Raw genomic sequence first — 24,554 nt, 5'->3', positions numbered from 1 at the left:
TCTGGAATTTTAATAAACTAAGAGTTTACTGGAGTAGAGAGTTTGAATTGATTTCTTTTTATGTGTAGGTTATACAGCAACAAAAAATGCCCAAAGATCTCTTACAAAACAGCCTTAGGCCAATATTGGTAAATTTGGCTCATACTAAAAGCCTTACAATGCCCCTTTTGCAAGGTTTAGCTCGATTACTTGAACTTCTGTCAAATTGGTTCAATGTGACTTTGGGTTGTAAGCTTTTAGACCACCTGAAGAAGTGGCAAGAACCTGAAAAACTCGCACAAACCCAGAAAGCTTGGAAAGCTGGCGAGGAACCAAAAATTGCTGCAGGTATGTTGTTTTTCACAAAATCCAGATCCTGGAGGCTTTACCTATTGATCTGAATCATCTAGAGTTAAATCATGTTTCTTTTCCTGTTTTGCAGCAATCATAGAGCTTTTCCATCTTCTGCCATGTGCGGCATCTAGGTTTTTGGATGAACTAGTGCAAATTACCATGGAGTTGGAAGCAGCTCTTCCCCAAGGTCAAGTGTACAGTGAGCTAAATAGTCCTTACCGTCTTCCACTGACCAAGTTTTTAAATCGCTATGCAACAGATGCTGTGGATTATTTTCTTGCTCGATTGAATCAGCCAAAGTATTTTAGAAGGTTGGTTTTTATAAAATGTGTAGTAAGTAATTTGGTGCCCTTTTTAAGATGATGCAACCAGAAGCTGAAAAATGTGTTGTTTCTATTTGTTGGAAATTAGATTTATGAATATCATCAGGTCAGAAATGGGACAACCCTTAAGAGAGGAGCTTGCAAAGTCACCGAAAAAGATAATTGCCAGTGCATTTCCTCAGGTTATAGACAAGCCAGACGAGTCTGCTGCTTCAGGTGGATTATCATGTGCAGCAAATAGTAGTGATGCTTTAGTGTCCTCTGTAAACGAGATTTCAGGTGGTGTGCAATCCACTGGAGGTGCTAGCATGGGCGAGATGACAGACGCTCACTTCCATGGACTATCATTGGTATCAGTTTTGGTTAAGTTGATGCCTGATTGGCTTTGTAATAATCGTGCTGTTTTTGATGCTCTAGTTATTGTGTGGAAGTCAACTTTTAGAGAAGTTCGCATACGCAATGAGCGAGGTCTCAGCTTGGACCAAGTATGATTTGTTTCTTCTATGCTATCCTTTTCTTTAAATTAATTTTTAGTGTATGATTTTCAAGTAGTTGGCACTTGAAGAGATTGTTTTTGTTAGTAAGGTAACATTTTGGTCTCTATGGTGACATTTGGAATTTAATATCAATATTATTCTAATGTATGATTAATTATGGCAGGTCAAAGAGAGCAAGAGGCTTGTCAAGTGTTTTCTGAATTATCTAAGACATGATAAAACTGAAGTAGGGGTTCTATTTGATATGCTGTCAATTTTCTTGGTCAGAACTCGCATCGACTACACATTCTTAAAGGAATTTTACATGATTGAGGTTTGCGCATTATTCCTGCTTGGGTTTGTTTAATTTATGATAAATGTTTTTGTACTGATCTCTATTTATAGTAGGTAAAGTTTAGAAACATATATGTGTGCTATTTTCTGCTGCCAAGAATGTTAATAGCCACTCATTCAAGCAGGTTGCAGAGGGATACACTCCACAAATGAAGAAGGCACTTCTGGTGCATTTTCTACGTCTGTTTCAGTCAAAGGAACTAACACAGGATCATTTGGTGGTTGCTATGCAAATGTTGATTCTGCCAATGCTCGCCCATGCTTTTCAAAATGGTCAGAGTTGGGATGTGGTTGACTCTTCCATTATTAAGACAATTGTTGAAAAACTGCTTGATCCACCTGAAGAGGTATGGTTTTGAAATCACTTATTTCAAGTGATACGCTGTTTTGATTTTATAATAACATTTATACTGGTAGTTTATTTTCTTACTGTTTCTGAGATTCGCCTGTAAGACAGAAGCTTTGATAGTGTTGCTTGTTTAATAAATTTTATTTGTAGAATTTGTTTCTCCTTTTTGTGTCTTTGTTGATGGTATCTTGAATTGTTCATCCATATTTTTAGGTAAGTGCAGAGTATGATGAACCTTTGAGGATAGAGCTTTTGCAGCTTGCAACCTTATTGCTGAAGCATCTTCCAAATGATCTTGTGCACCATCGCAAAGAACTTATCAAGTTTGGGTGGAATCATCTCAAGAGAGAAGATAGTGCCAGCAGACAGTGGGCATTTGTCAATGTTTGTCATTTCCTTGAAGCTTATCAGGCCCCTGAGAAAATTATACTTCAGGTAGAGCATACATTTGAATGCAATTCTTGTAGTATGTGAACCATGTTTTGTTAGTCTAGATAGTGCTGTCACAATAGCTTTACATTTATGCATTCCTGGACAGAAACTGCAAGTCTATTCTAGTTGCATTTTGCAATGGTAGGTTAGATATTTTGGTTTTATAAGAAACATTAAAAGAGGGTCAGGGCTTCTAAATGGAACCACAAACTGGTTGATGTGGCCACTTTCAAAACAAAATCCGCAAGTCATGGAATTACTGTGGTGTGGAGATATACGCCACACGCATATTTTGACGATATAAAGAGAATCTAGTAGTTAATCCCCTTCTGAAGATTTAAAGAGCCAGTTACAGGCAACATATCTTCATGAAGTTTAGCTAGAAATTCAAAGGTTCTGAATTTCTCCTCTTTCTGAAAAGATTAAGCTTTGTTTAATTATTCTCATTACTTGTTATCTTCCATGTGCTAAAATTTACTGCAATATAGCACAACTGATGTATGACTCTTTAATAGACTTGCTATAGAATTGTTTTCATTTCTTACTACGTACGTGACTTTGCTAGCTTCCATTTCCTTTTCCTTTTTTTTCTTGTCAATTGCAGCACATTCAATTGCCTGTGGTCATTGTATAAATATGAAGTATTGCAGATGTGAAACTTGAGTATGTATATTATAAGTTAATGGTTGTGAGTTAGAAAAAAGGGCCAAATTTTAACATTTCTAATTCTGTGATATCTAGAAAGTACTTATTGTAAAATTAAAAGCAATGGAGTTGCTTATATTTTCATATGAATTTGGTGGCTAAAACCCTCTTTGGCAATGCAATATAGGGGCCATAAATACACCTGTCAAAAATACCTGTCTACGAATATTCTTTGATGCATACTAGACTGGGAATGGGGCCATAAAAGCTTGCTTTGAAGTGATTTTAATCTTATTACTTGTATCTTCAGTATTATGTTGACCATGAGCTGTTGAAATGCTCATATACTCTTATTTTCTTTAGCCATAATATAGTATTATACATTATGGGGTTGGAATGATTTTTGTGTCAGAATTAAATTGTTGTCACCCTTGCAGGGGAAGATTTAACATGAAAAAATGTATCAAGCATGCAAAAGGTCATAATTCTGATGGGTTGAAAGGCTTAAGATTTTGACATTAATTTGATAGAGCATAGAAAATTTAAGTCAAAGGGTTGAACGTTGAAACAATTAGCAGATTTGAGAGTCAAACATATAATAACTAGCATATCCTCTTGTGTGGATGTAAGATCTGAATTGTGCTTGTTAAGGAAGCAATTAACCTTGAAATCTTATATTCAGAGTTCCATTGATTGAATTTTCCTAGATTGTATTATCCACATTCATATTGCTTTTATTAATTTGGGCGATATTTATTGCTTCATTTTCACTGCTGAACCATGTTCATTTTGAAAAGTAGAAATTAAACAAGACTAAAGTGTAATCATTTGGCATTGAAATAGAATGATTGTTGTAACTAAATTTCCAAGTGTGGCAGGTATTTGTTGCGCTCTTAAGAACTTGCCAGCCTGAAAATAAGGTGCTAGTGAAGCAAGCTCTTGATATTCTCATGCCAGCACTTCCGCGAAGGTTGCCAGCAGGGGACTCTAAGATACCTATATGGATTCGTTATACAAGAAAAATCCTAGTTGAAGAGGGGCATTCAGTCCCTAACTTGATTCATATTTTCCAGCTCATTGTTCGGCATTCAGATCTATTTTACAGCTGTCGAGCTCAGTTTGTGCCACAAATGGTAAATTCACTGAGTCGTCTTGGACTCCCCCAGAACACTCCCCCAGAAAACAGGCGTCTTGCTATAGAGCTTGCTGGGCTTGTTGTAGGGTGGGAAAAACAACGTCAAGCTGAAGCAAAGATGGTTTCTGATACAGATGGAAGTGTACAACCGATGGATATATCAACTTCAGCTTCAGCTGCAGATGGTGATTTGTCTATAGCAGCAACAAATGTGAAACGATCATCAGACGCTTCAGGATTTTCAGATGACATGACTAAACGGGTTAAAACTGAAAGTGGTCTACCCTCATTGGGTGTGATGTCTCCGAGTGGGACTTCCATACAAAATATTGGTACACCTGGTGCAGCTGCTCAACCTGATGAAGAGTACAAGCCAAATGCTGCAATGGAAGAAATGATAATTAATTTTCTCATAAGGGTAAGGATCTCTCACATATTTTACGATTAAATTGGCTTTCAGGGCAGTGGAATACAAAGATACAAACAACAAATATTAGAAGTATCCGAGTTTAAAATGTTTTCTTCATATTTTAAAACTTAGGTATCTGCAGAATACTTTAGGTTTCATTGTGATCAATCTATTTGAAATAATTCTAGAATCCTGCCCTTTTTTGTGTTAAGAACATAATAATGGTGTTTTGTCGGTTTATAACATAGAAACAAATATAATGCACTGACTTGCCAGTTTTCCGTGTTAAGAACATAATTATGGTGTTTTGTTGGTTTATAACATTGAAACAAATATAATGCACTGACTTGCCAGTTTTTCATCTGCTTATGGATCTATCTCAGCAATGTCCTTGGCTGCCTTACCATGTTTGAGAGATTGTCACTGCCACGGTTATCAAATGTTTTATCAGTCACTTAATAACAAATGTTCATTGGAAGATTTTTTTTGTTGTCAGCACTGTATTTTATGATTTGTGTGCTATGTGATTTTATATTTGGTTGATTTTAAACATGTTATAAATGATTGTCTGCCTATATTTTTTAATGATTTTATTTTTTGATAAATGGCACAGTAGCCCTGAAAGCACAAGGCTATGCTTTCTTATTTTATAATGAATTTCTGTAGTAGTAGTAGTGGTTAGTACATCATAGTCTTGTACAGTTGAATTCTATGTGATTTCCAGATACTTTGAAACACTATGGTTAAGCTTGTGTATTGCTCTCAGAAATCTGTGTGAGACAGTCAAAGTACGGTATTATGTTAGATTTGAATATCTTCATGCCACATTTCTTTCTGAAAAATATGACCGGTGTATATAAATTTCCTAGACCAAAACAGATCTGTGACATCTAAATGCTATTTTGTGTAATACCACGCAGGTTGCATTGGTAACAGAACCCAAGGACAAAGAAACGTCTGCAATGTATAAACAAGCTTTGGAGCTCCTATCTCAGGCATTAGAGGCCTGGCCTACAGCTAATATAAAGTACAATTATTTGGAAAAATTACTCAGCAGCTTACAGCCTTCGGGGCAAAGCAAAGATCCCTCAATAGCTTTAGCACAGGGCCTTGATGTCATGAATAAGGTGTTAGAAAAGCAGCCACATCTATTCATTAGAAACAATGTGCAGCAGATAACTCAAGTATGTGCAAACAAATCAAATGTTTTAAAACTACATGCTTTCTATACATTAAATTTCAAATTTGAATGTTATTAACTTATAGTTATCATTTACTGTTGTTTTGCAGTTACTTGAGCCTTGTTTTAATAGCAAGCTATTGGATATAGGGAAGTCGTTTTGCACACTGTTAAAAATGGTCTTTGATGCATTTCCCATAGATGCCATGAATACAACACAGGATATTAAAACATTGCATTCCAAGGTTGAAGAATTGATAGAGAAACATCTTTTAGCAGTTACTGCACCTCAAATATCACTTGAGACAAGCTCGGCTAATTCAATGATAAGTTTTGCACTTTCTGTTATGAAGACGCTTGCTGAAGGGCAGAAAAGTTTTATAGACCCTTTTATGATGCCTTTAGTTCGTGTTCTTCAACGCTTCGTGAGGGAGATGGGAACAATTACTGGCACCATTGCAAAACAAGTATACTTACTCTTTCCATAATGCTTTCAGTTTTATGAGCTGGCCTAAGTGATACATTATTAATATATTGAAATATTGCTAGTGTTGTTGATTACATTTACTCTTATGCCATGTGTCTTATGGCTCTTATGAAGTGGCCTAAGTGATACAACATCATCTATTTTGAATATTTCTATAGAAGTAATTATTGTTTTAGTGTTTTTGATATATTTTCACTTACTTCCTTTAGGTTAACGTCTCATCTGAAAATAAACTCTTTTGCGCCTTATCTGTGTGCAATGTCATGTGGGCACTATAGTTAACATCTTATTTTGAAATGAAAATACTTTATAACATGTTTTTAAAAATAACCTTTTTTCTTGTGTAACTACAGGGTCAAAGGGTGGATGCTGAATCTGCAGCTGCAACTGCACGTTTGATGAATGACCTTGGTGCTGTTACATCGAATTTTAAGTCAATACTTAAACTCATCAGTGGAAGAGTCATGCTTGTACCTGAATGCAAGCGCTTGACTATGCAGATCTTGCAAGCTATACTATCTGAGAAAGGCACAGATTCAAGTGTACTCCTTGCAATACTTGATATGATTAAAGATTGGATTGAAAATGACTTCAAGTCATCTAGCTCTGGAACTCCTAATGCTGTACATAACAAAGACATAATCACGTATCTTCAAAAGTTGTCACAAGTAGATAGACAGAATCTTTCCCCAGCATTTTTGGACGAGTGGGATGGGAAATACCTCCATTTGCTTTATCGACTTTGTTCAGACTCAACCAAGTGAGTGATTGATGTCTTTCTTCCTTACATTGTATGCCTTTCATAAACAGGACAACGTATTAAGTTATTTTGCAAATACATGTGGTTCTCTTTTCAGGTACCCACTGCCTCTACGGCAGGAAGTTTTTCAGAAGGTGGAAAGGCAGTACATGTTAGGTTTAAGAGCTAAAGATCCTGAGATGCGACAAAAATTCTTTGTGCTGTATCATGATTCTCTTGGGAAGACATTGTTCACAAGATTACAATATATAATACAAACTCAGGAATGGGAAGCTTTGAGTGATTGCTTCTGGCTAAAACAGGGTTTAGATCTTCTTCTAGCAATCTTAGTAGAGCATGAGCCAATTACACTTGCTCCAAATTCAGCACAGGTGCCTCCCCTAATAGCTTCAAGTAGTGTTCTAGAACGTGCTGGGGCACAACAACAATTAGGTGATGCTCCAGAAGAGTCAGATGGGACTCCTCTTACTTTTAACGGTCTTGTGACCAGGCATTCTAAATTTTTGAATGAGATTAGCAAGCTTCAGGTTTGTTTCTTAGTCTCTCTGGTTATGAAGTTGTCTCTTTGTATAGCTGTTTTAGAAAATACATGCCCATGAATTTGTTTAGTTGTGGGTTTTAACTTATTTGTGACATGTTGTCTAATAAGATTTATTTTTCAGGTTGCTGATCTTGTGACTCCTTTAAGAGAACTTGCTCACACAGATGCAAATGTTGCATACCATATGTGGGTGTTAGTATTTCCAATTGTATGGGCGACCCTGCAAAAAGAAGAACAAGTTCAACTGGCTAAACCAATGATTACCCTATTGTCAAAGGATTATCACAGCAAACAACAAGATAAGAGGCCAAATGTAGTACAAGCACTGCTAGAAGGATTGTCATTGAGTCAGCCTCAGCCTAAAATACCAAGTGAGCTTATCAAGTTTCTTGGTAAAACATACAATGCTTGGCACATAGCTGTTTCTTTGTTGGAAAGTCATGTCATGCTATTTCCTCATGAAACACGGTGCTCGGAAGCTCTCGCTGAACTATATCGTATGCTGAATGAGGAAGATGTACGCTACGGTTTATGGAAAAGAAGGCCAATTACTGCTGAAACACGAGCAGGCCTATCACTCGTCCAACATGGATACTGGCAGCGTGCCCAAGATCTTTTCTACCAGGCTATGAGTAAAGCAACTCAAGGTACATACAACAACAATATTCCTAAGGCTGAAATGTGTCTTTGGGAGGAACAATGGATATCTTGTGCACGCCAACTGAATCAATGGGAAGTTCTGGCAGATTTTGGTAAAACTGTTGAGAACTATGAAATATTACTTGACTGTCTCTGGAAGATTCCTGAGTGGAGTTTTCTTAAGGAGAATGTGTTTCCAAAGGCACAAGTTGAAGATACAGCGAAATTTCGGATAGTACAGGCATATTTGGCTCTTCATGATGGTAGTATTACTGGAGTGAGCGAAGCTGATAGTAGGGTTGTTCAAGGAGTTGATCTAGCATTATATCAGTGGTGGCAACTACCTGAAATGTCTGTACAATCTCATGTGCCTTTGTTGCAACAATTCCAGCAACTGGTAGAGCTTCAAGAATCTGCGAGAGTTCTTGTAGAAATTGGTAATGGCAACAAGCAACTTGTTGCAGCTGCTCCTCTTGGAGGGGTTCATGGTAGCTATGTGGACCTTAAAGATATTCTTGAAACTTGGAGACTAAGGATACCTAATGAGTGGGATAATCTTTCAGTCTGGTATGATTTGCTGCAGTGGAGGAATCACATGTACAACACTGTAATCAATGCATTCAAAGATTTTTCAAGTACCAACCCTCAGCTTCATCAACTTGGATATCGGGATAAGGCATGGAGTGTCAACAAGCTTGCTCGTGTTGCCCGCAAGCAAGGACTTTTTGATGTCTGTGTAACTGTGCTCAACAAAATGTATGGCTATGCAACCATGGAAGTTCAAGTGAGTTCCAAGTGTGAGATATATTATTTGTTTATTATGTTGAAACATTTTGCAGTGTATTTTTATCAATTTTTTAATTTCAAAGCCATATACAATTTAAATCCCCAACATTATGGGCTTTCAAATCCATTTGCAGGAAGCATTTGTGAAGATAAGAGAGCAAGCAAAAGCCTATTTGGAAATGAGAGGTGAATTGGCGAATGGTATCAATTTGATTAGCAATACCAATCTGGAATATTTTCCTGTTCAGCATAAGGCAGAGATCTTCCGGCTGAAGGGGGAATTTTTGCAGAAACTGGGTGACGGGGACAGTGCTAATCTTGCCTATTCCAATGCTATCAGTCTCTTCAAGAATTTATCAAAAGGATGGATAAGCTGGGGCAATTATTGTGATAAGGTATACCATTTCCCCCCATCAAGCCATGATCCCTTTTGTTATGTGACACTCAGTTTATGAGGTTTTCTGCAGTAAGTATCTCAAGTGAAGTGTTGTTTTGACTCTGACTGTAGGTCTATCAGGAGACAAATGAAGAGATCTGGTTGGAATATGCAGTAAATTGCTTTCTTCAGGGTATAAAGCATGGTGTATCAAGTGCTAGAAGTCACTTGGCTCGTGTTTTATATTTACTGAGCTTTGACACATCAAATGAGCCCGTGGGAAAGGCATTTGACAAGTACTTGGACCACATACCTCACTGGGTCTGGCTTTCGTGGATACCCCAGTTACTCCTTTCTTTGCAGAGACCTGAGGCAGCTCATTGCAAGCTTGTTCTTCTGAAAGTAGCTACTGTGTATCCCCAGGTCTGTCTGTAATTTTGGGTTTGAAGTGTTTACACTTAGTTTGTGTAAAGTGTTTTGTGGTGGTTTCATAATTTATGGGACATAATATGTGACAGCAAATATTTATTTCATAATTGTTTTAAGCATACTCATTGCATAGCATTCTCATACACAGAGTGCTGAGTAGAAATAGAAAAGCATCAATTGTTAATCATCTTTTAATAGCAGGTCCTCCTGCTTTGCTTATTGCTCATTTACTCCCGATATAAAATTGTGGAATAGAGTGGTACTATATGTGTGGTTTATTATTGTTATGTTTATTCAAGTAGCTAAATTGATATATTTGTGCCAGTCTTATTCATGCACTGTTATATCTATAGGCACTCTATTACTGGTTGCGGACTTATTTGTTAGAACGTCGTGATGTTGCCAACAAATCAGAATTGGTAAGAGGAGCTGCGGTTGCTCAGCAGCGAGTTCAACAAATAAGTGCATCTGTTGCTAGTTCAGCTTCTATAAATTCAGTGGAAAGTAATCCTATAACTTCAAACCCAAATGCAAGTAGCCTGCCTTCAGATGTTGCAAATAGTCAAGTTCCGCAGGGGGGTGTTTTGACTGTGCCTCATGATAATACAAATACACAAGCACAAGAATCAGATAAAGTACCAACAATTGATGGGAATGTTCCTGTAGGGTCTGAATCTTCACAGTCAAATTCTGCAAATATGAATGATTCTCAAGCTGGGATAAGGCGTAATGCTGGGCTTCGCTGGGAAGCTTCAGCAGTTACAGCATTTGATGCTGCAAAGGATGTTATGGAGGCTTTGAGGAGCAAACACACAAATTTAGCGAGTGAGCTTGAGGTTTGTTTCCTACTGAAGAATACCACCATCTTCAATTTGTATCTTATGTCTCTTTCTATTCACTTTGCAGACATTTGTTTTGAAGAATAGAAGCATTCCGTTAGTGTCCTTGCTTATCTTTCCACATTTGGTACAGATACCTGAAATGATTTGTAATTTTTTGGAGTTTTAAACCTATTTACAAGTGCAGAGGAACTTTTTAATGATTTTTTGACTATCTTTTACAAGTGCAGAGTTCTTCATGACTGGTACCATCTCTTTATATATCCCATCAAACTGACATTATCTGCCATTGGAAATTATTCAGGCACATGAAATAAACTTTATTGCTTTTTTTATTAATTCAGTTCCTGCACCCTTGCCGAATACCTCTTAGTGTCTTTTCAATGTATTTTCAATTTATTTTTATTGCTGCATTTCTTATAGAATAATCCTGTTTCCTTTTAATCCTTCTAGAAGTGGTTGTTGTTCTGAATGTATGAAATAAAAGAAGTTACAGTTTCACTTGTTTGAAGATTGCAGGAATGCTAGAAAACAAAATATCTTAATTATCTGTTTAGAAAAAGCACATCTTGAAATATGAATAATGAAAAGTTGTGTTCAGGCCATGTGTAATTGTGACCATCTCCTTATGCAGCCTACCAAAATGAGATGTAATTTCCTGTTATAAATAGATGATGCACAATTCAGTTCCTTTTACAACTTACTTACCTTTGTCTTAAGTTTTTGACTACGCTAATTCTAAGCACCAGTTCTGTTTTTTGTGGACTGATTTTTTGGACATATTAAAGAATTGGCTGCTTTGGTCGTAGAAGTGTCAGACAACATTTGAATCTTTAATTGTGTAAAAAACAGATCTCAATATAAAAATAATAATAAGATGATATATAGCTATTTTGTTTTAGCTTTAGATAAGATTAGTAAAGTCAAATAATTATTAAATCAATATCTGCTAGTGAAAAAAAAAAGTCAAAGGGATTGAAATACACAATTGTTTTACAATAGCGAAGTGCTTGCATAAAAGGCCCATAGACTAAAGGGAAAGAAGATAAGCAAACATAAACCTGACACAGTAGTAACCTCAAATAAGTGCCAGTAAATTAATATGCAAGGATGCTCAAACCAAAACTACAAAACTTATAAATGTTGTGTTTACTTAATAATATATTTCATTCTGCTTGGATTAAGTAAATTAGCATCTATAAATTTCTTTATCTAATCTTGTTATCGGTAGTATTCTAGCTCAATAACTCAGCAGACCCAAATTTGAACCTGAACTCAGCGTTTAAAAAGAACTCAGCAAATCTTGACAACTTGGAAATACTTTGATTCCTTAAATATATAAATTTAATGCAATACCCAATTATAAAATGTTTCAAATGAGTCTGTAAAATGATGGGTAAGTGTTTTCTATTAGATTTGCATGCAAAACGAGTACAGAATGATTGCTTACGCAAAGGAAAGAAGTTGGACAGCCAAAGGAATACCTTGTGTGGAAAGAAAGATGCTTGCACTAAAAAGACATTCAGTTTGCTTAGCAATAGGAATGTCGTCTCCAGCAACTCGAAACTCTTGTGCAATAATAGGAATGTCCTGCACAGCAAGTAGGATATATTTTGTAATGGGTTTTCTATCATATAATTTGATAAATCCAAGTAGTAAAAATGTCAACACATTAGCTCATAAATGTTAAATCTAGAGCCCAGAAATAAATGAAGATAAACAGCAATAAGAAAGAGCCAAAATTGAAACAATAAAAACCAGAAATTATGAACATAAAGAAAACCTGCTAGAACTAAGGAAGCATACAAGGAGAGCATAACTGAAACATGCAGATAAAGATCTGAAGCTGCTACTAACACTTAATACAAACAGATAAACTACAAAATACATAAAGCAATCTGCAAAAAATAATGACGAACACATAAATGGAACTTCCTTAAATTGCTGAAATCTAAACCTGGCTCTGATACCATGTTGAGTTTTGAGCCCATAAATCAATAAAGATAAACAACAATAAGAAAGAGCCAAAACCGAACCAATAAACACCAGAAATACCCTTCGAGAATGAAGAGAAAAACCCAGCCACACAACAAAAATATATCTTTATTGATAATGAAATGTTCAAGTGTACAATATCATTCGTTAGATGCGATATATATAACGTATAGAGAGACTCTTCATATTACAACCGAAGGTCTCTTCACTTACCCAAAACATGACTCTTTATTTGCAAATACAACTCTTCACATTTCCATGCCTTAACGCATATTGTATGACACACATCTTAATATTTAATAGTACAATCTATCATAAATGTCCTTTTCAGTTGAAGGTGACCAAAACAGTATTAACACCCAAAGATAAAGATCTCTATCACAGCTACAATCTTCAACACCCCCTCTTAGCCAGAGAGATATCTTTAGTTAATCAATTACACAAGGCTGAAACCAAAATGTCAATGATAAAATCTAATCACATGGATCCTATAAAATTTCATGGAATCACTCGATATAAAAACACTGTAAAAACACAAATAGTTTTCATGGAATCTCTCAACATGACACTAAGAGAACAATTTACTTATTGTTAATAATCATGGAATCCCTCAACATGAAAATCCTACAGTAAACACAAATAGTTCTCAACATGACACTAAGATAACAATTTACTCATTGTTAATAATCAACATGATAGATTTGTAAGACTCACAGCTCAGCCTTTAATCACGGACTCTCTCAACGTGAATTGTCATGGAATCTCTCAACATGACATCCAACTCCCATCACAGAATCTCTCAATGTGATGGCATCATGGATTCTCTCAATATGATGTTCACTATCGCATAGTGAAAGAGTTATCATTGTTGAAAACAATTAATCAATTGTATATTGTCTTTGATGTTACACAAAATGTCATACATTCACCAGTCAGTGTCTGCCAAGCTCACTTGGGCAATGAAGACGGTTCCCTGTGTCTGGCGAGCCTTCCTATGTATTTCAAGTTCAGAAGTCAGTGTCTACCGAGTTCACTTGGGAGACAAAGGAAAGTTGGAAGATAATGAGTGTTAATCGAGCTCACTTAATTACCAAAGAGAATTCGCAGAAGACAGTGCCTACCGAGTTCACTCGGAAGACAAAGCAAGTTGGTATGAAAACCAGTGTTAGTCGAGATCACTTGGTTAATGAAGGAAAATCTATTTTGGTTAGTATCTATTGAGTAGGGTCGGCTAACGAAGGATTTTCTTGTTTTGGCATATTGAGTAAATCTATTTTGGTTAGTATCTATTGAGTAGGGTCGGCTAACGAAGGATTTTCTTGTTTTGGCATATTGAGTTCAATTGATTTGTTTGTTGGTTCTAGCTGACTGAGGAGATGAATATTAAGTATTTTAAGTTGTATTCAAGCCGACTTGACAATGTGTAAGATATAAATAGAAGGTCAAGATAAGGATTGAATGTATGGAAGAGAACTTGGGAGACGAAGGAAAGTTGGAAGATAATGAGTGTTAATCGAGCTCACTCGATTACCAAAGAGAATTCGCAGAAGACAGTGCCTACCGAGTTCACTCGGAAGACAAAGCAAGTTGGTATGAAAGCCAGTGTTAGCCGAGATCACTTGGTTAATGAAGGAAAATCTATTTTGGTTAGTATCTATTGAGTAGGGTTGGCTAACGAAGGATTTTCTTGTTTTGGTATATTGAGTTCAATTGATTTGTTTGTTGGTTCTAGCTGACCGAGGAGATGAATATTAAGTATTCTAAGTTGTATTCAAGCCGACTTGACAATGTGTAAGATATAAATATAAGGTCAAGATAAGGATTGAATGTATGGAAGAGAATAGAAGATTTGAAGATGTTTAGAGGAAGCAAATTTGAAGGATAAACAAAATATCCTTGTGGAGTTGCAAAGAGACATTCGATAAGAAAGGACCAAGTATTGAAGCCAGAATTGAGATCTATAATCAGCAATTCAGTTGCATCAGAAATTAGGTCATCTCATTGTTACTCTCTAACCTTTGTAGCAGTGATTTAAATCTCTTAACAGAGTCGGCTTAACAACTATTTATAAATCTTCTAACAAGGTGACATTTCTATTTGAAGTGTCTTGAAGACCTCTAACAAGGCCACTTCTAACAGGGTGATTAAATCCTCTAATAGGGTCACACCTAACAGTGTGTTTTGTAACCTTTAACAAGGTTGGCTCCTAACAGGGCTCATTTCAGAAGAGTGAAAACAATAACTAGTTGCAATTGGTGTTTTTTCCCAAATTGGGTTTCCACGATAAATCTTGGTGTCACTTGTGTTCATGATATTTCTTTTATGTGTATGCAACTAAGTTGAATTTAAGGTTAATTATATTGAAGTTACAGTTGATTCTTAGTGCTTGCCGAGTTGTAGTATTTGCTAGTGTTAAGCGAGTGCTTTTGTGTTTGCCGAGTAACAGCAAAATACAATTTAATCAGAGTTTATGTTTTGATTGACATCTAAGGGATTTAAGATTTATTTTTGTGGTAACTGATTCATCCCTCCCCTCTCAATTACTCCTCTTATATTTCCAACAATCGGTATCAGAGCTTTTGGTGCTTGCAGAGAAGGTTTCAAGGACCTAATCTAAAGATTAGGATGTCTTACAAAAGAGAGATTCCCAAGTTGAATAGAGACAACTTTGTAGCATGGCAAGAACTTATGAAGTTGTACTTGGCAACCATTAGTGACTCAGGTTTAAAACACTTGGAAAATGCTTACAAAGCTCCTACTGGAACATTGACCGTGGAACAAATTGCTGAAAAGAAAAATCATAACATCATGATGATTGACATTGCTTCTGCTCTAAATTATGTTGAATTTGATGAGGTCAAAAATTGCACTATTGCTCATGAAATGTGGACCAAACTGAAAGACATCTATGGAGGTGATGACAATGTAAGGAGAGCCAAAGCAGAAAGTCTTAGAGGCTAGTTTGATCAAATGAAGATGAGAGAGGATGAAAACATTGCAAAATATGTTGAGCGAATTAAAGCAAGTGTGAGTGCAATCAAAGCATCTGGAGGAGACATTGATGACAAAACAGTTGTAAGCAAGGTACTCAGAACACTTCTTCCTATCTATGCAATTAGAGTGTCTGCTATTCAAGAGATGACATGTGATCCAAATAATAAGATAAATTTGGATGCTCTAGTGGGAAGATTGACAACTTTTGATTTGGATAACTATGATAACTACGTCCTTAGTTCTAAAGGTATTGAGTCTGCATTTGACGCCAAGCTTTTACTCAAGAAAAAAGGTGGAAAATCAAAAGGCAAACAATCAGAAAGTGAAGAAGAGGAAGAAAGTTCAGACATTGATCTTGAAGTTGTTGAAGCCCTACTTGCAAGGAAATATTCCAAAGGCAGAGGAAAGTACAAATGTAAGATTCCTCTAATCTATTTTTCATGTGAAGAAGTTGGTCACATTGTTGGAAGATGTCCCAACAAAGAAGGCAAAAATGAAAAGAAAAACAGTATGTTCGAAGGCAAGAAGGAATTCAAGAGCTACAAGGACTACAAGGACAAAGGTAAGAAATCTTGTTTTATGGCTAAAGATTCAGATAGTAGTGAAGATGATGAAATGATATATATAGCTGTAAAAGATGAATCAGATGATGAGTGAGATAAAATGACACTTATTTCTCATGTTACTAAGAATGATATATAGATTATTGATAGTGGTTGCTCTCATCATATGATTGGTGAAAAATCAAAGTTTCAACATATGGAACACTATGATGGTGGAAGTGTTAGATTTGGAAATAATGAACCTTGTTGCATAAAAAGAAATGGTTGTATCTCACTAACCAATGAACTTAGATTTGATAATGCTTATTGGGTTGAAGGACTAAAGCATAATCTGCTGAGTGTGGCACAGTTGAATAACATTGGATTCAAGGTAGAATTCATGAATGGGAAAGCCAAATTGCTAGATGGAAAAAGAAATCAGGTTGGGTTTGGCAAACAAACAAAAGGTAGTCTATTTTACCTAGATCTTAGTGAAAGTTCATGTTTTATTGCTCAAGTGAAAAAAAGTTGGTTGTGGCAGAAAAGGTTGTGTCATTTGATTTTTGACAATCTGGTCAAGATAAGAAAAAACAAAAGAGTAAGAGGTATTCCTAGTTTGAAGAAACCTAATTTATGTATATGCAAAAATTATCAACTTGGTAAGATGGGAAAGACAAGTTTCAAAAGCAAGAACTATCATTCTGAAGAAGTCTTGGAGCTAGTTCATACAAACTTATGTGGACCTATTCGAATAGAGAGTTATAGTGGAGATAAGTATTTTATTCTTTTTCTTGATGATTATTCTAGAATGATGACTGTAATGTATCTAAAGAAAAGTTTGAAGCATTTAAAAAATTTAAGTGGTATTTGGCAAGAATAGAGAAAGAAACTAGTAAGAAGCTGAAATGTTTGAGATCAGATAGAGGTGGTGAATTCATTTCTAATGAAATCAGTGAATTTTGTTCCAATGAATTCAATGAATTCTGTATTGAAAGAGGAATTAAGAGACAAGTATCAGCCCCTGGTACACCGCAGCTTAAATGGTATAGCTGAAAGAAGGAATAGATCCATCATGGATTGTGCAAGAACCTTGATGATAGAAAAAAATGTTGCAATCAAATACTGGAAGGAAGCAATCAGTATTACGGTGCATATCTTGAATAGAGTACATCTAAAGAAATATTCAAATCAAACTCCTTATGAACTATGGTATGGCCACAAACTTAATATAAGTTACTTGAAAGTATTTGGTAGCAAATGTTATATACTAAAAGAATCTAGGAAAGGTAAATTTGATGTCAAAGTGATGAAGGCATATTCGTATGATACTCCTACAGAAGTAAAGCATACAAGTGTTTGAATCTAACTACTCAAAATCATAGAAAGTGCATTTGTGAGAATTGATGAGTTTGCAGAAAAGAGTGAATAAGAGAGCAGCAAAGAACTCGAAGATTACAAAAGATTTGTGTATTATGAACCTAATACATTGCCAAATCAAATTTGAAGTCAACAGACTTCATCTCCTGAGTTGCCAAAATCTCCAAAAGCTACCGAGTTGTAACCGGCACAACCCGAGTCATAGTTTGAAGGACTCGAGTCACAGTCAGAAGCTACTGGGCTATTGCCAGAGCAAATCGAGTCTAATGGACCCGAGTCATAGACGGTGGGACTCGAGCTTGATACAGAAGATCATGGCGAGGTTAGTGGAACACATTTTAAATCCAAAGTACTTGTGCTAGAAAGATATGTCAGAAGGCACTATGCACCTGATCAGATCATTGGAGACAAGTCAAATGGAACAATGTCAAGAAACAAATTGAAAGGTACAGGTTTGCTTGCTGAATTTGAACCTAGATCAGTAAAAGATACTTTGGATAATGAAAGTTGGATTGAAGCTATAAATGAAGAAATAGAACAGATAGAGAGGAATAAGACTTGGACTCTTGTTCCTAGAGTTAAGGATAAAAATGTAATTGGCACAAAGTGGGTTTTCAAAAATAAGTTGAATGAAGATGGAGAAGTCTCCAGAAACAAATCAAGGTTAGTATGCAGAGGTTATTCTTAAGAAGAAAGTATTGACTATGGTGAAACTTTTGCTCTTGTTGCAAGATTAGAAGGTGTTAGGACTTTACTAGCATATGCAACACATAAGGATTTACAGTTTATCAAATGGATGTAAAATCTGCATTTTTGAATGGAATTCTTGAAGATGAAGTTTAGATAGAACAACTTGAAGATTTTGTGGATCCTAACAAAAAGGATATGGTATGTAAATTGCACAAAGCATTGTATGGTCTCAAGCAAGCGCTCAGAGCTTGGTATGAAAGACTTCATAACTACTTGATAAAGATTGGTTTTCAAAGAACAAATGATAACAACAACTTGTATATTAAAGGACCAGACAAGAAGATTGTATTGGCTGAAATCTTTGTGGATGGGATTTTATTACCAAGAAATGATGATTTATGCAAGACATTTTCAGAAAAGACATTTTCAAAAGAGATGAGTACAAAATTTGAGATGTCCATGTTTAGAGAGATAAATTTTTTTCTTGGATTGTAGATTCAACAGAAGAGATGGTATCTACATTACTTAGTCTAAATATATCAAGGAGATTTAAAAAAAATTTGGAATGGAAGATTGAAGACCAGTTGGAACACCTATGTCTACTGGACATAAGCTTTCCAAAAACGATAAGTTCAAAGAGGTAGATCAGACCACATACAGATCAATGATTGAAAAATTGCAATATGTAGTGCACAAAAGGCCTGATATTGCATTAGTAGCTGGTATGGTGGCAAGATTCTCAACAAATCCCAAAGAAAATCACATGATGACAATCAGAAAAATCATGAGGTATTTAAAGGGTACTAAAGACTAAGGATTATGGTACAAACAAAGAGGCAATTTGGATTTGAAAGCATTCACAGATGTTGATCGGGCAGGAAGTGTTGATGACAGAAAGAGCACAAGTGGTGGGGCATTCTTTCTTGGTAAAAGGCTAGTGTCTTAGACAAGCAAAAAGTAGAATTGCATCTTTTAGTCAACGATCCAATGGTTATCTTCTATGATAAAACAAGTGCAATCAACATACCAAAGAATCCGGTGATGCATACCAAAATCAAGCATATTGCTATAAGATATCACTTTTTGAGAGAATTGGTACAAGATAAAGAGGTAAGATTGGAATACGTGAATACTAAAGAACAAATTGCAAACATATTCACTAAGCCATTACTTATGGATGCATTTTTTGTATCTAAGAGGTAAGTTAGGGGTCATTCCTCTATTTGAAGCTCACTAAATGAAGTTTAGTGATGCATCAACCAGAGCATGTTGAAGATCAGTTAATTGATGTAGTATTGAAAATGACACATTGCATATGTATTAGTACATTAGGTACACTAATATTCTTTGAATATTGTCTTTGGCATGAGATGTCAAAGAGGGAGAGTTTGCTGTCATATAACAAAAAAAATTATAAAGAGGGAGAGTACACATTTCACAGAAATTTTGTTTAAAGATGTCTTAGAAAGAAGATTAACTTGGTCTGATATCAAAGAGGGAGAGTTTGCTATCAAAAGAAGATGTTGAAGATAGAGTTTTTCTGACAGAGGGAGAAACTGAAGGCAGAGGGAGTTCACATTGATAGAGGGAGTTCGCATGGTTGAGAATCAAAATGAAACTAAGGATATGTTCCTTACTTTATTCTTGCTCCAAAATTTCATTGTATTATGACATGTTGTGTTGCCATCAATACCAAGGAGGGAGATTGTTGAAAACAATTGATCAGTTGTATATTGTCCCTGATGTTACACAAAATGTCATACATTCACCAGTCAGTGTCTGCCAAGCTCACTCAGGCAATGAAGACAATTCCCTGTGTTTGTTGAGCATTCCTGTGGATGCCAAGTTCAAAAGTCAGTGTCTACCGAGTTCACTCTAGAGACAAAGGAAAGTTGGAAGATAACGAGTGTTAACTGAGCTCACTCGTTTACCAAAGAGAATTCATAGAGGGCAGTGTCTACCGAGTTCACTCGGGAGACAAAGCAAGTAGGCATGGAAACCGGTGTTAACTGAGATCACTTGGTTAACGAAGGATAATCTATTTTGGTTAGTATCTACTGAGTAGGGTGGGCTAACAAAGGATTTTGTTGTTTTGGCATATTGAGTTCAATTGATTTGTTTGTTGGTTCTAGCCGATTGAGGAGATGAATATTAAGTATTCTAAGTTGTATTCAAGCTAACTTGACAATGTGCAAGATATAAATATAAGGTCAAGATGAGGATTGAATGTATGGAAGAGAATAGAAGATTTAAAGATGCTTAGAGGAAGCGAATTTAAAGGATAAACAAAATATCCTTGTGGAGTTGCAAAGATACATTCGATCAGAAAGGATCAAGTATTGAAGCCAAAATTGAGATATGTAATCAGCAATTTAGTTGCATCAGAAATTAGGTCATCTCATTGTTACTCTCTAACCATTGTAGCAATGATCTAAATCTCTTAACAAAGTTGGCTCAACAACTATTTATAAATCCTCTAACAAGGTGGCATTTCTATTTGAAGTGTCTTGAAGACCTCTAACAAGGCCACTCCTAATAGGGTGACTAAATCCTCTAACAGGGTCACACCTAACAATGTGTTTTGTAACCTTTAATAGGGTTGGCTCCTAACAAGGCTCACTTCAGAAGAGTGAAAATAATAACTAGTTACAATTGGTGGTTTTTCCCAAATTGGGTTTCCATGTTAAATCTTGGCATCACTTGTGTTCATGCTATTTCTTTTATGTGTACTCAACTAAGTTAAATTTAAGGTTAATTATAGTCAAGTTACAGTTGGTTCTCAGTGCTTGTTGAGTTGCAGTATTTGCTAGTGTTAATAGAGTGCCTGTGTGTTTGCCGAGTAACAACATAATACAGTTTAATCAGAGTTTATGTTTTGATTGACATCTAAGGGATCTGGGATTTTTTTTGTGGTAACTTATTCACCCCTCCCCTCTCAGTTACTCCTCTTATATTTCCAACAATCTTAGCTGATCTTACAATCTCATTTATTCACACAAGAATAGAAATAGGCATAAGAAAATAAGATAGTTACATTTAAGTCTCAAATTATACAAATACCACAAGCATTATACGCATATATGAAAATAAAAGGGATTCTATAAGCACTTCCTCTTAATTATGAAGCCTCCCTTTGAAGCTAAAATCTCCCTCTAAAAGTCAACATCCCCCTCTTAATGAAAGCAACATCCTCTTCTAAGAGAGATCAAATCAACTTATCATAAATATCAATCTTAAGATTACATTATTTTTAGTTATATAACAAGAATCAAGATCTCTAATACTTATCTCTTTGAAGTTATACATAAAAGAGAACCAAAAATTGGAAACTTGAATAACACCACCTTTAATAATCACCATTTGGTGTATAAGAATAATTTCTATACGTGAAAGATTCCCTAAAAGACAATTCATCATACACCGATGACAAGAAAAATCCCTCATCGTTAATGCCAATGAAGAGTCTTTATCAAAATAAAATAAAATAAAAGCTTTTCCAAACAGATACTCATTGTTCTTTCTATAAAATTTCTCTGTAGTGATAGCTATGGAAGAGAAAAATAATATCGCTCCAGTAAAGAACAAACAAAAAAATGTTGATGAGAATCTGCTCTTCTTGAGATCTACAAAAACATCTTAATAAAAAAAAAATAACAGAGATGAATCGAGGAATAAATGACGAAAATAATAAATAATTCTTTACTCATCAACGATGAGAAAGATAACGCAGAATGTAAAGAAAGAAACTAACACCAAGGAAGATCAAATCATGAAATTGGCTGGCAAAAGGACACCAATGCCCAGTCAGTGTCCACATAACGCAAGAAAAAACATACCAAGCTGATAGGATAGCAACCATATCAAGAGGCCACTTAACTTTAGGAAGGACACGGGAGAGCCAAAAAATTGAGAATGGGAAAAACTTCATATGATGACCTCTAGAAAATTGCGACAGATACATGAAAAATAGACATAAATTTTACCAATCGCACATGCATACATAGAAACAAAACTCCTCACATGGATTCCTACAAAAGATTCAGATTATTCAAATCATAATCTTGCCATAAACCAAGCGAACAATATTGATTAGAATGCACGAGCATTTCATACAGAATCGTGGCTGTTGAGAATCCAGCTCTCGTAATGGCTCTTAGAATGCGTTACCAAACCATAGAAATCATGGTTCCGCTGCACCAAAACGCTTATTTTATTGATTGAATTTGCTCCGACTTGTATATCAAATCTTTATTTAGATAAGACCTTTTCAAAGAATATCAACCGCTGATCATCGAGAGGGAGCCCAACATCTGCAATATTCATTTCCAAGTTCTTTGCATATCCTTTGATCCAGTCAACGTGCAAATTAGAAATTCCATTTCTTGAAGTGTGAGAAAAAAATTTCGAGCACTTGGGTCATTCGCATAGTTCATCATGCATTGTAATACCTTGTCCAAAAATTATGTCTTCCATCATAGTTTCACTAGCCTTTAACTTGGCACAAGTGAGTTCAGCACCAAGCTATTATACCAAACTGTCTCTTTCACAAACATCTGCAAATATTTAGTGCAAGGTCTCGAGCGATAAAAAATAAATAAACCCAATCACAACTTTCAACAATTTGTTATGTTGTTATCAAAGCAGGCTCTGATACCATGTTAAATCTACAGCCCAAAAATCAATGGTGATAAAGAATAATAAGGAGCCAAAAGCGAACCAATAAACACCAAAAATACCCTGGGAAAACCCTTTTAGAATGAAGGGAAAAACCCAGCCACACAACAAAAATATATCTTTATTGATAATGAAATGTTCAAGTGTACAATGACATTCGCTTGATGCAATATATATAACGTATAGAGAGACTCTTCACATTACAACCATAGGTCTTTTCACTTTCCGAAAACACGACTCTTTATTGTCAAATACGACTTCACATTTCCATACCTCAACGCATGTTGTATGACACACATCTTAATATTTAATATTACAATCTATCATAAATGTCCTTTTCAGTTGAAGGTGACCATAACGGTATTAACACCCAGAAATAAAGATCTCTACTGCAGCTACAATCTTCAACAATAAACAATAACTAAAATGAAAATCAGTGCTAATGCTAATAAAAACTGAATCCACTGCTTTCCAAACATGCATCAAAACCCAATTCTAATACTTAGGAAAGTAGATTCTTGAAAATCTTGGGGGAAAAAAATTAAAAAAGAAAAAGTTCACTTAAATCCACTTCAAACTTGTTTGAATTCACTTAAACAAATTTGTACATGCTGTGTGACGAAATTGCGTGGTCTGATTGGCATAAAAGACCAAAACATCACCTGTTTAAATTTTTAGCATTTTGTTTTGTGTTCAACAGTCTTCTTACCAAACGGTGGCCCTGTCACTTGGTTAGTTTGAAGGTCAACTAACTCAGCTAACAAAATTCTCAAGTTGTGTGAGTACTCAACAAGCTATAAATCCATTTGTAGTATGTTTCAAAGTTTGGTTTTCTTCCAAAATTGATTCTTATAATTATGTAGGACCTTTGTCTTTTAATCAAATGATTGGTTTTGAAAACTGGAAATGCCACTTGCTAAAAAATATGATGCCAAAAGTGCCTGAAAACCTATGGATTTTAAATGAAAAATTATAGTAGGCAGCAGACAATGATGTAGGGTACATGGGAGAATGAGATATCAATAATAAAAAATCTTGTAAAAAACATACTAAAAGAACTGGTGATGCCAGTACTCAAATTAGGATAACTCTCAGGTGCTAAATCTGCATAAGTGCCTTCAAGCTGTCATCATTAGCTTGGATGGAGACCGTATTTGATAACTGCAAATCGAACATTTTTGTGTGGGAGATAAATGACTCTTGATAGCAATGAGATCTTCACTGGATCCCAAATAGACCCTATAGTCCTCCAACGAACAGAGCTTGCTTTGTGGCTGTATTTATAATAGTAAATCGCTAAAGCCAAGCCAGCTTTTTCCTGCCTGTTTATTGCAAGGGGTTGTGCTGTTTATCACTCGACCACTTGTGCTACCATCACTCTTTCTTACAACGAACCTTGCCCACTCTTCCTTACAACGAACCTTGCCTTTCATTCCTGTGAGTTTGTATGTGTAGAGGAACTATCAACCATTCTCTGCTGCACAGCCTGTTCTTGCATGAAAAACTTAAAACAGATCAACTGTACTTTTCACTCCCCCATTTTACTCTGGGGCCTTCCATAGAATTAAGTGTTCTTCAATTGAGCCTTGTAATAACTCATCTCTATTACTTTGATCTCCAATCTTCTTTCATGTGCAACATAACTGTCATGTCATGCATGTTTGTTGGATAATTAAATAAATTATAACCATTTCTTGTTAAAACCATTTTTGTCAATTTGTGCATTCCTTTGCCTGTTGTAATCTTGATGCTTTCTTTTTTGTACTTTCCCTGCCTGTTTTCTAGGGTT

The 24,554-nt window shown here is 35.6% G+C and overlaps 1 protein-coding gene across 2 annotated transcripts in view; it reads left to right on the top strand.

Moving 5' to 3' along the window:
* The window catches only part of LOC149578610 (uncharacterized), a 153,090-nt gene that overhangs the window by 113,723 nt on the left and 14,813 nt on the right, over positions 1 to 24,554 (top strand). For both annotated transcript variants that reach the window (XM_089830182.1, XM_089830179.1), the window contains 15 exons: positions 69 to 327; positions 422 to 644; positions 745 to 1,141; positions 1,317 to 1,466; positions 1,612 to 1,833; positions 2,049 to 2,270; positions 3,791 to 4,465; positions 5,377 to 5,640; positions 5,747 to 6,103; positions 6,477 to 6,883; positions 6,981 to 7,410; positions 7,546 to 8,847; positions 8,984 to 9,244; positions 9,358 to 9,648; positions 10,008 to 10,490. In XM_089830182.1, the coding sequence (XP_089686308.1) occupies positions 69 to 327; positions 422 to 644; positions 745 to 1,141; positions 1,317 to 1,466; positions 1,612 to 1,833; positions 2,049 to 2,270; positions 3,791 to 4,465; positions 5,377 to 5,640; positions 5,747 to 6,103; positions 6,477 to 6,883; positions 6,981 to 7,410; positions 7,546 to 8,847; positions 8,984 to 9,244; positions 9,358 to 9,648; positions 10,008 to 10,490 (5,943 nt within the window). The remainder of the gene's footprint in view (positions 1 to 68; positions 328 to 421; positions 645 to 744; positions 1,142 to 1,316; positions 1,467 to 1,611; positions 1,834 to 2,048; positions 2,271 to 3,790; positions 4,466 to 5,376; positions 5,641 to 5,746; positions 6,104 to 6,476; positions 6,884 to 6,980; positions 7,411 to 7,545; positions 8,848 to 8,983; positions 9,245 to 9,357; positions 9,649 to 10,007; positions 10,491 to 24,554) is intronic.

This window comes from Cupressus sempervirens, chromosome 1 (assembly GCF_028749045.1).
Source record: "Cupressus sempervirens isolate cs-2001-9-10 chromosome 1, ASM2874904v1, whole genome shotgun sequence".
In the NCBI taxonomy this organism is placed as follows: domain Eukaryota; kingdom Viridiplantae; phylum Streptophyta; class Pinopsida; order Cupressales; family Cupressaceae; genus Cupressus; species Cupressus sempervirens.
The sequence above is the reverse complement of the archived record's forward strand: the minus strand, read 5'-3'. Positions and strand labels throughout refer to the sequence as shown.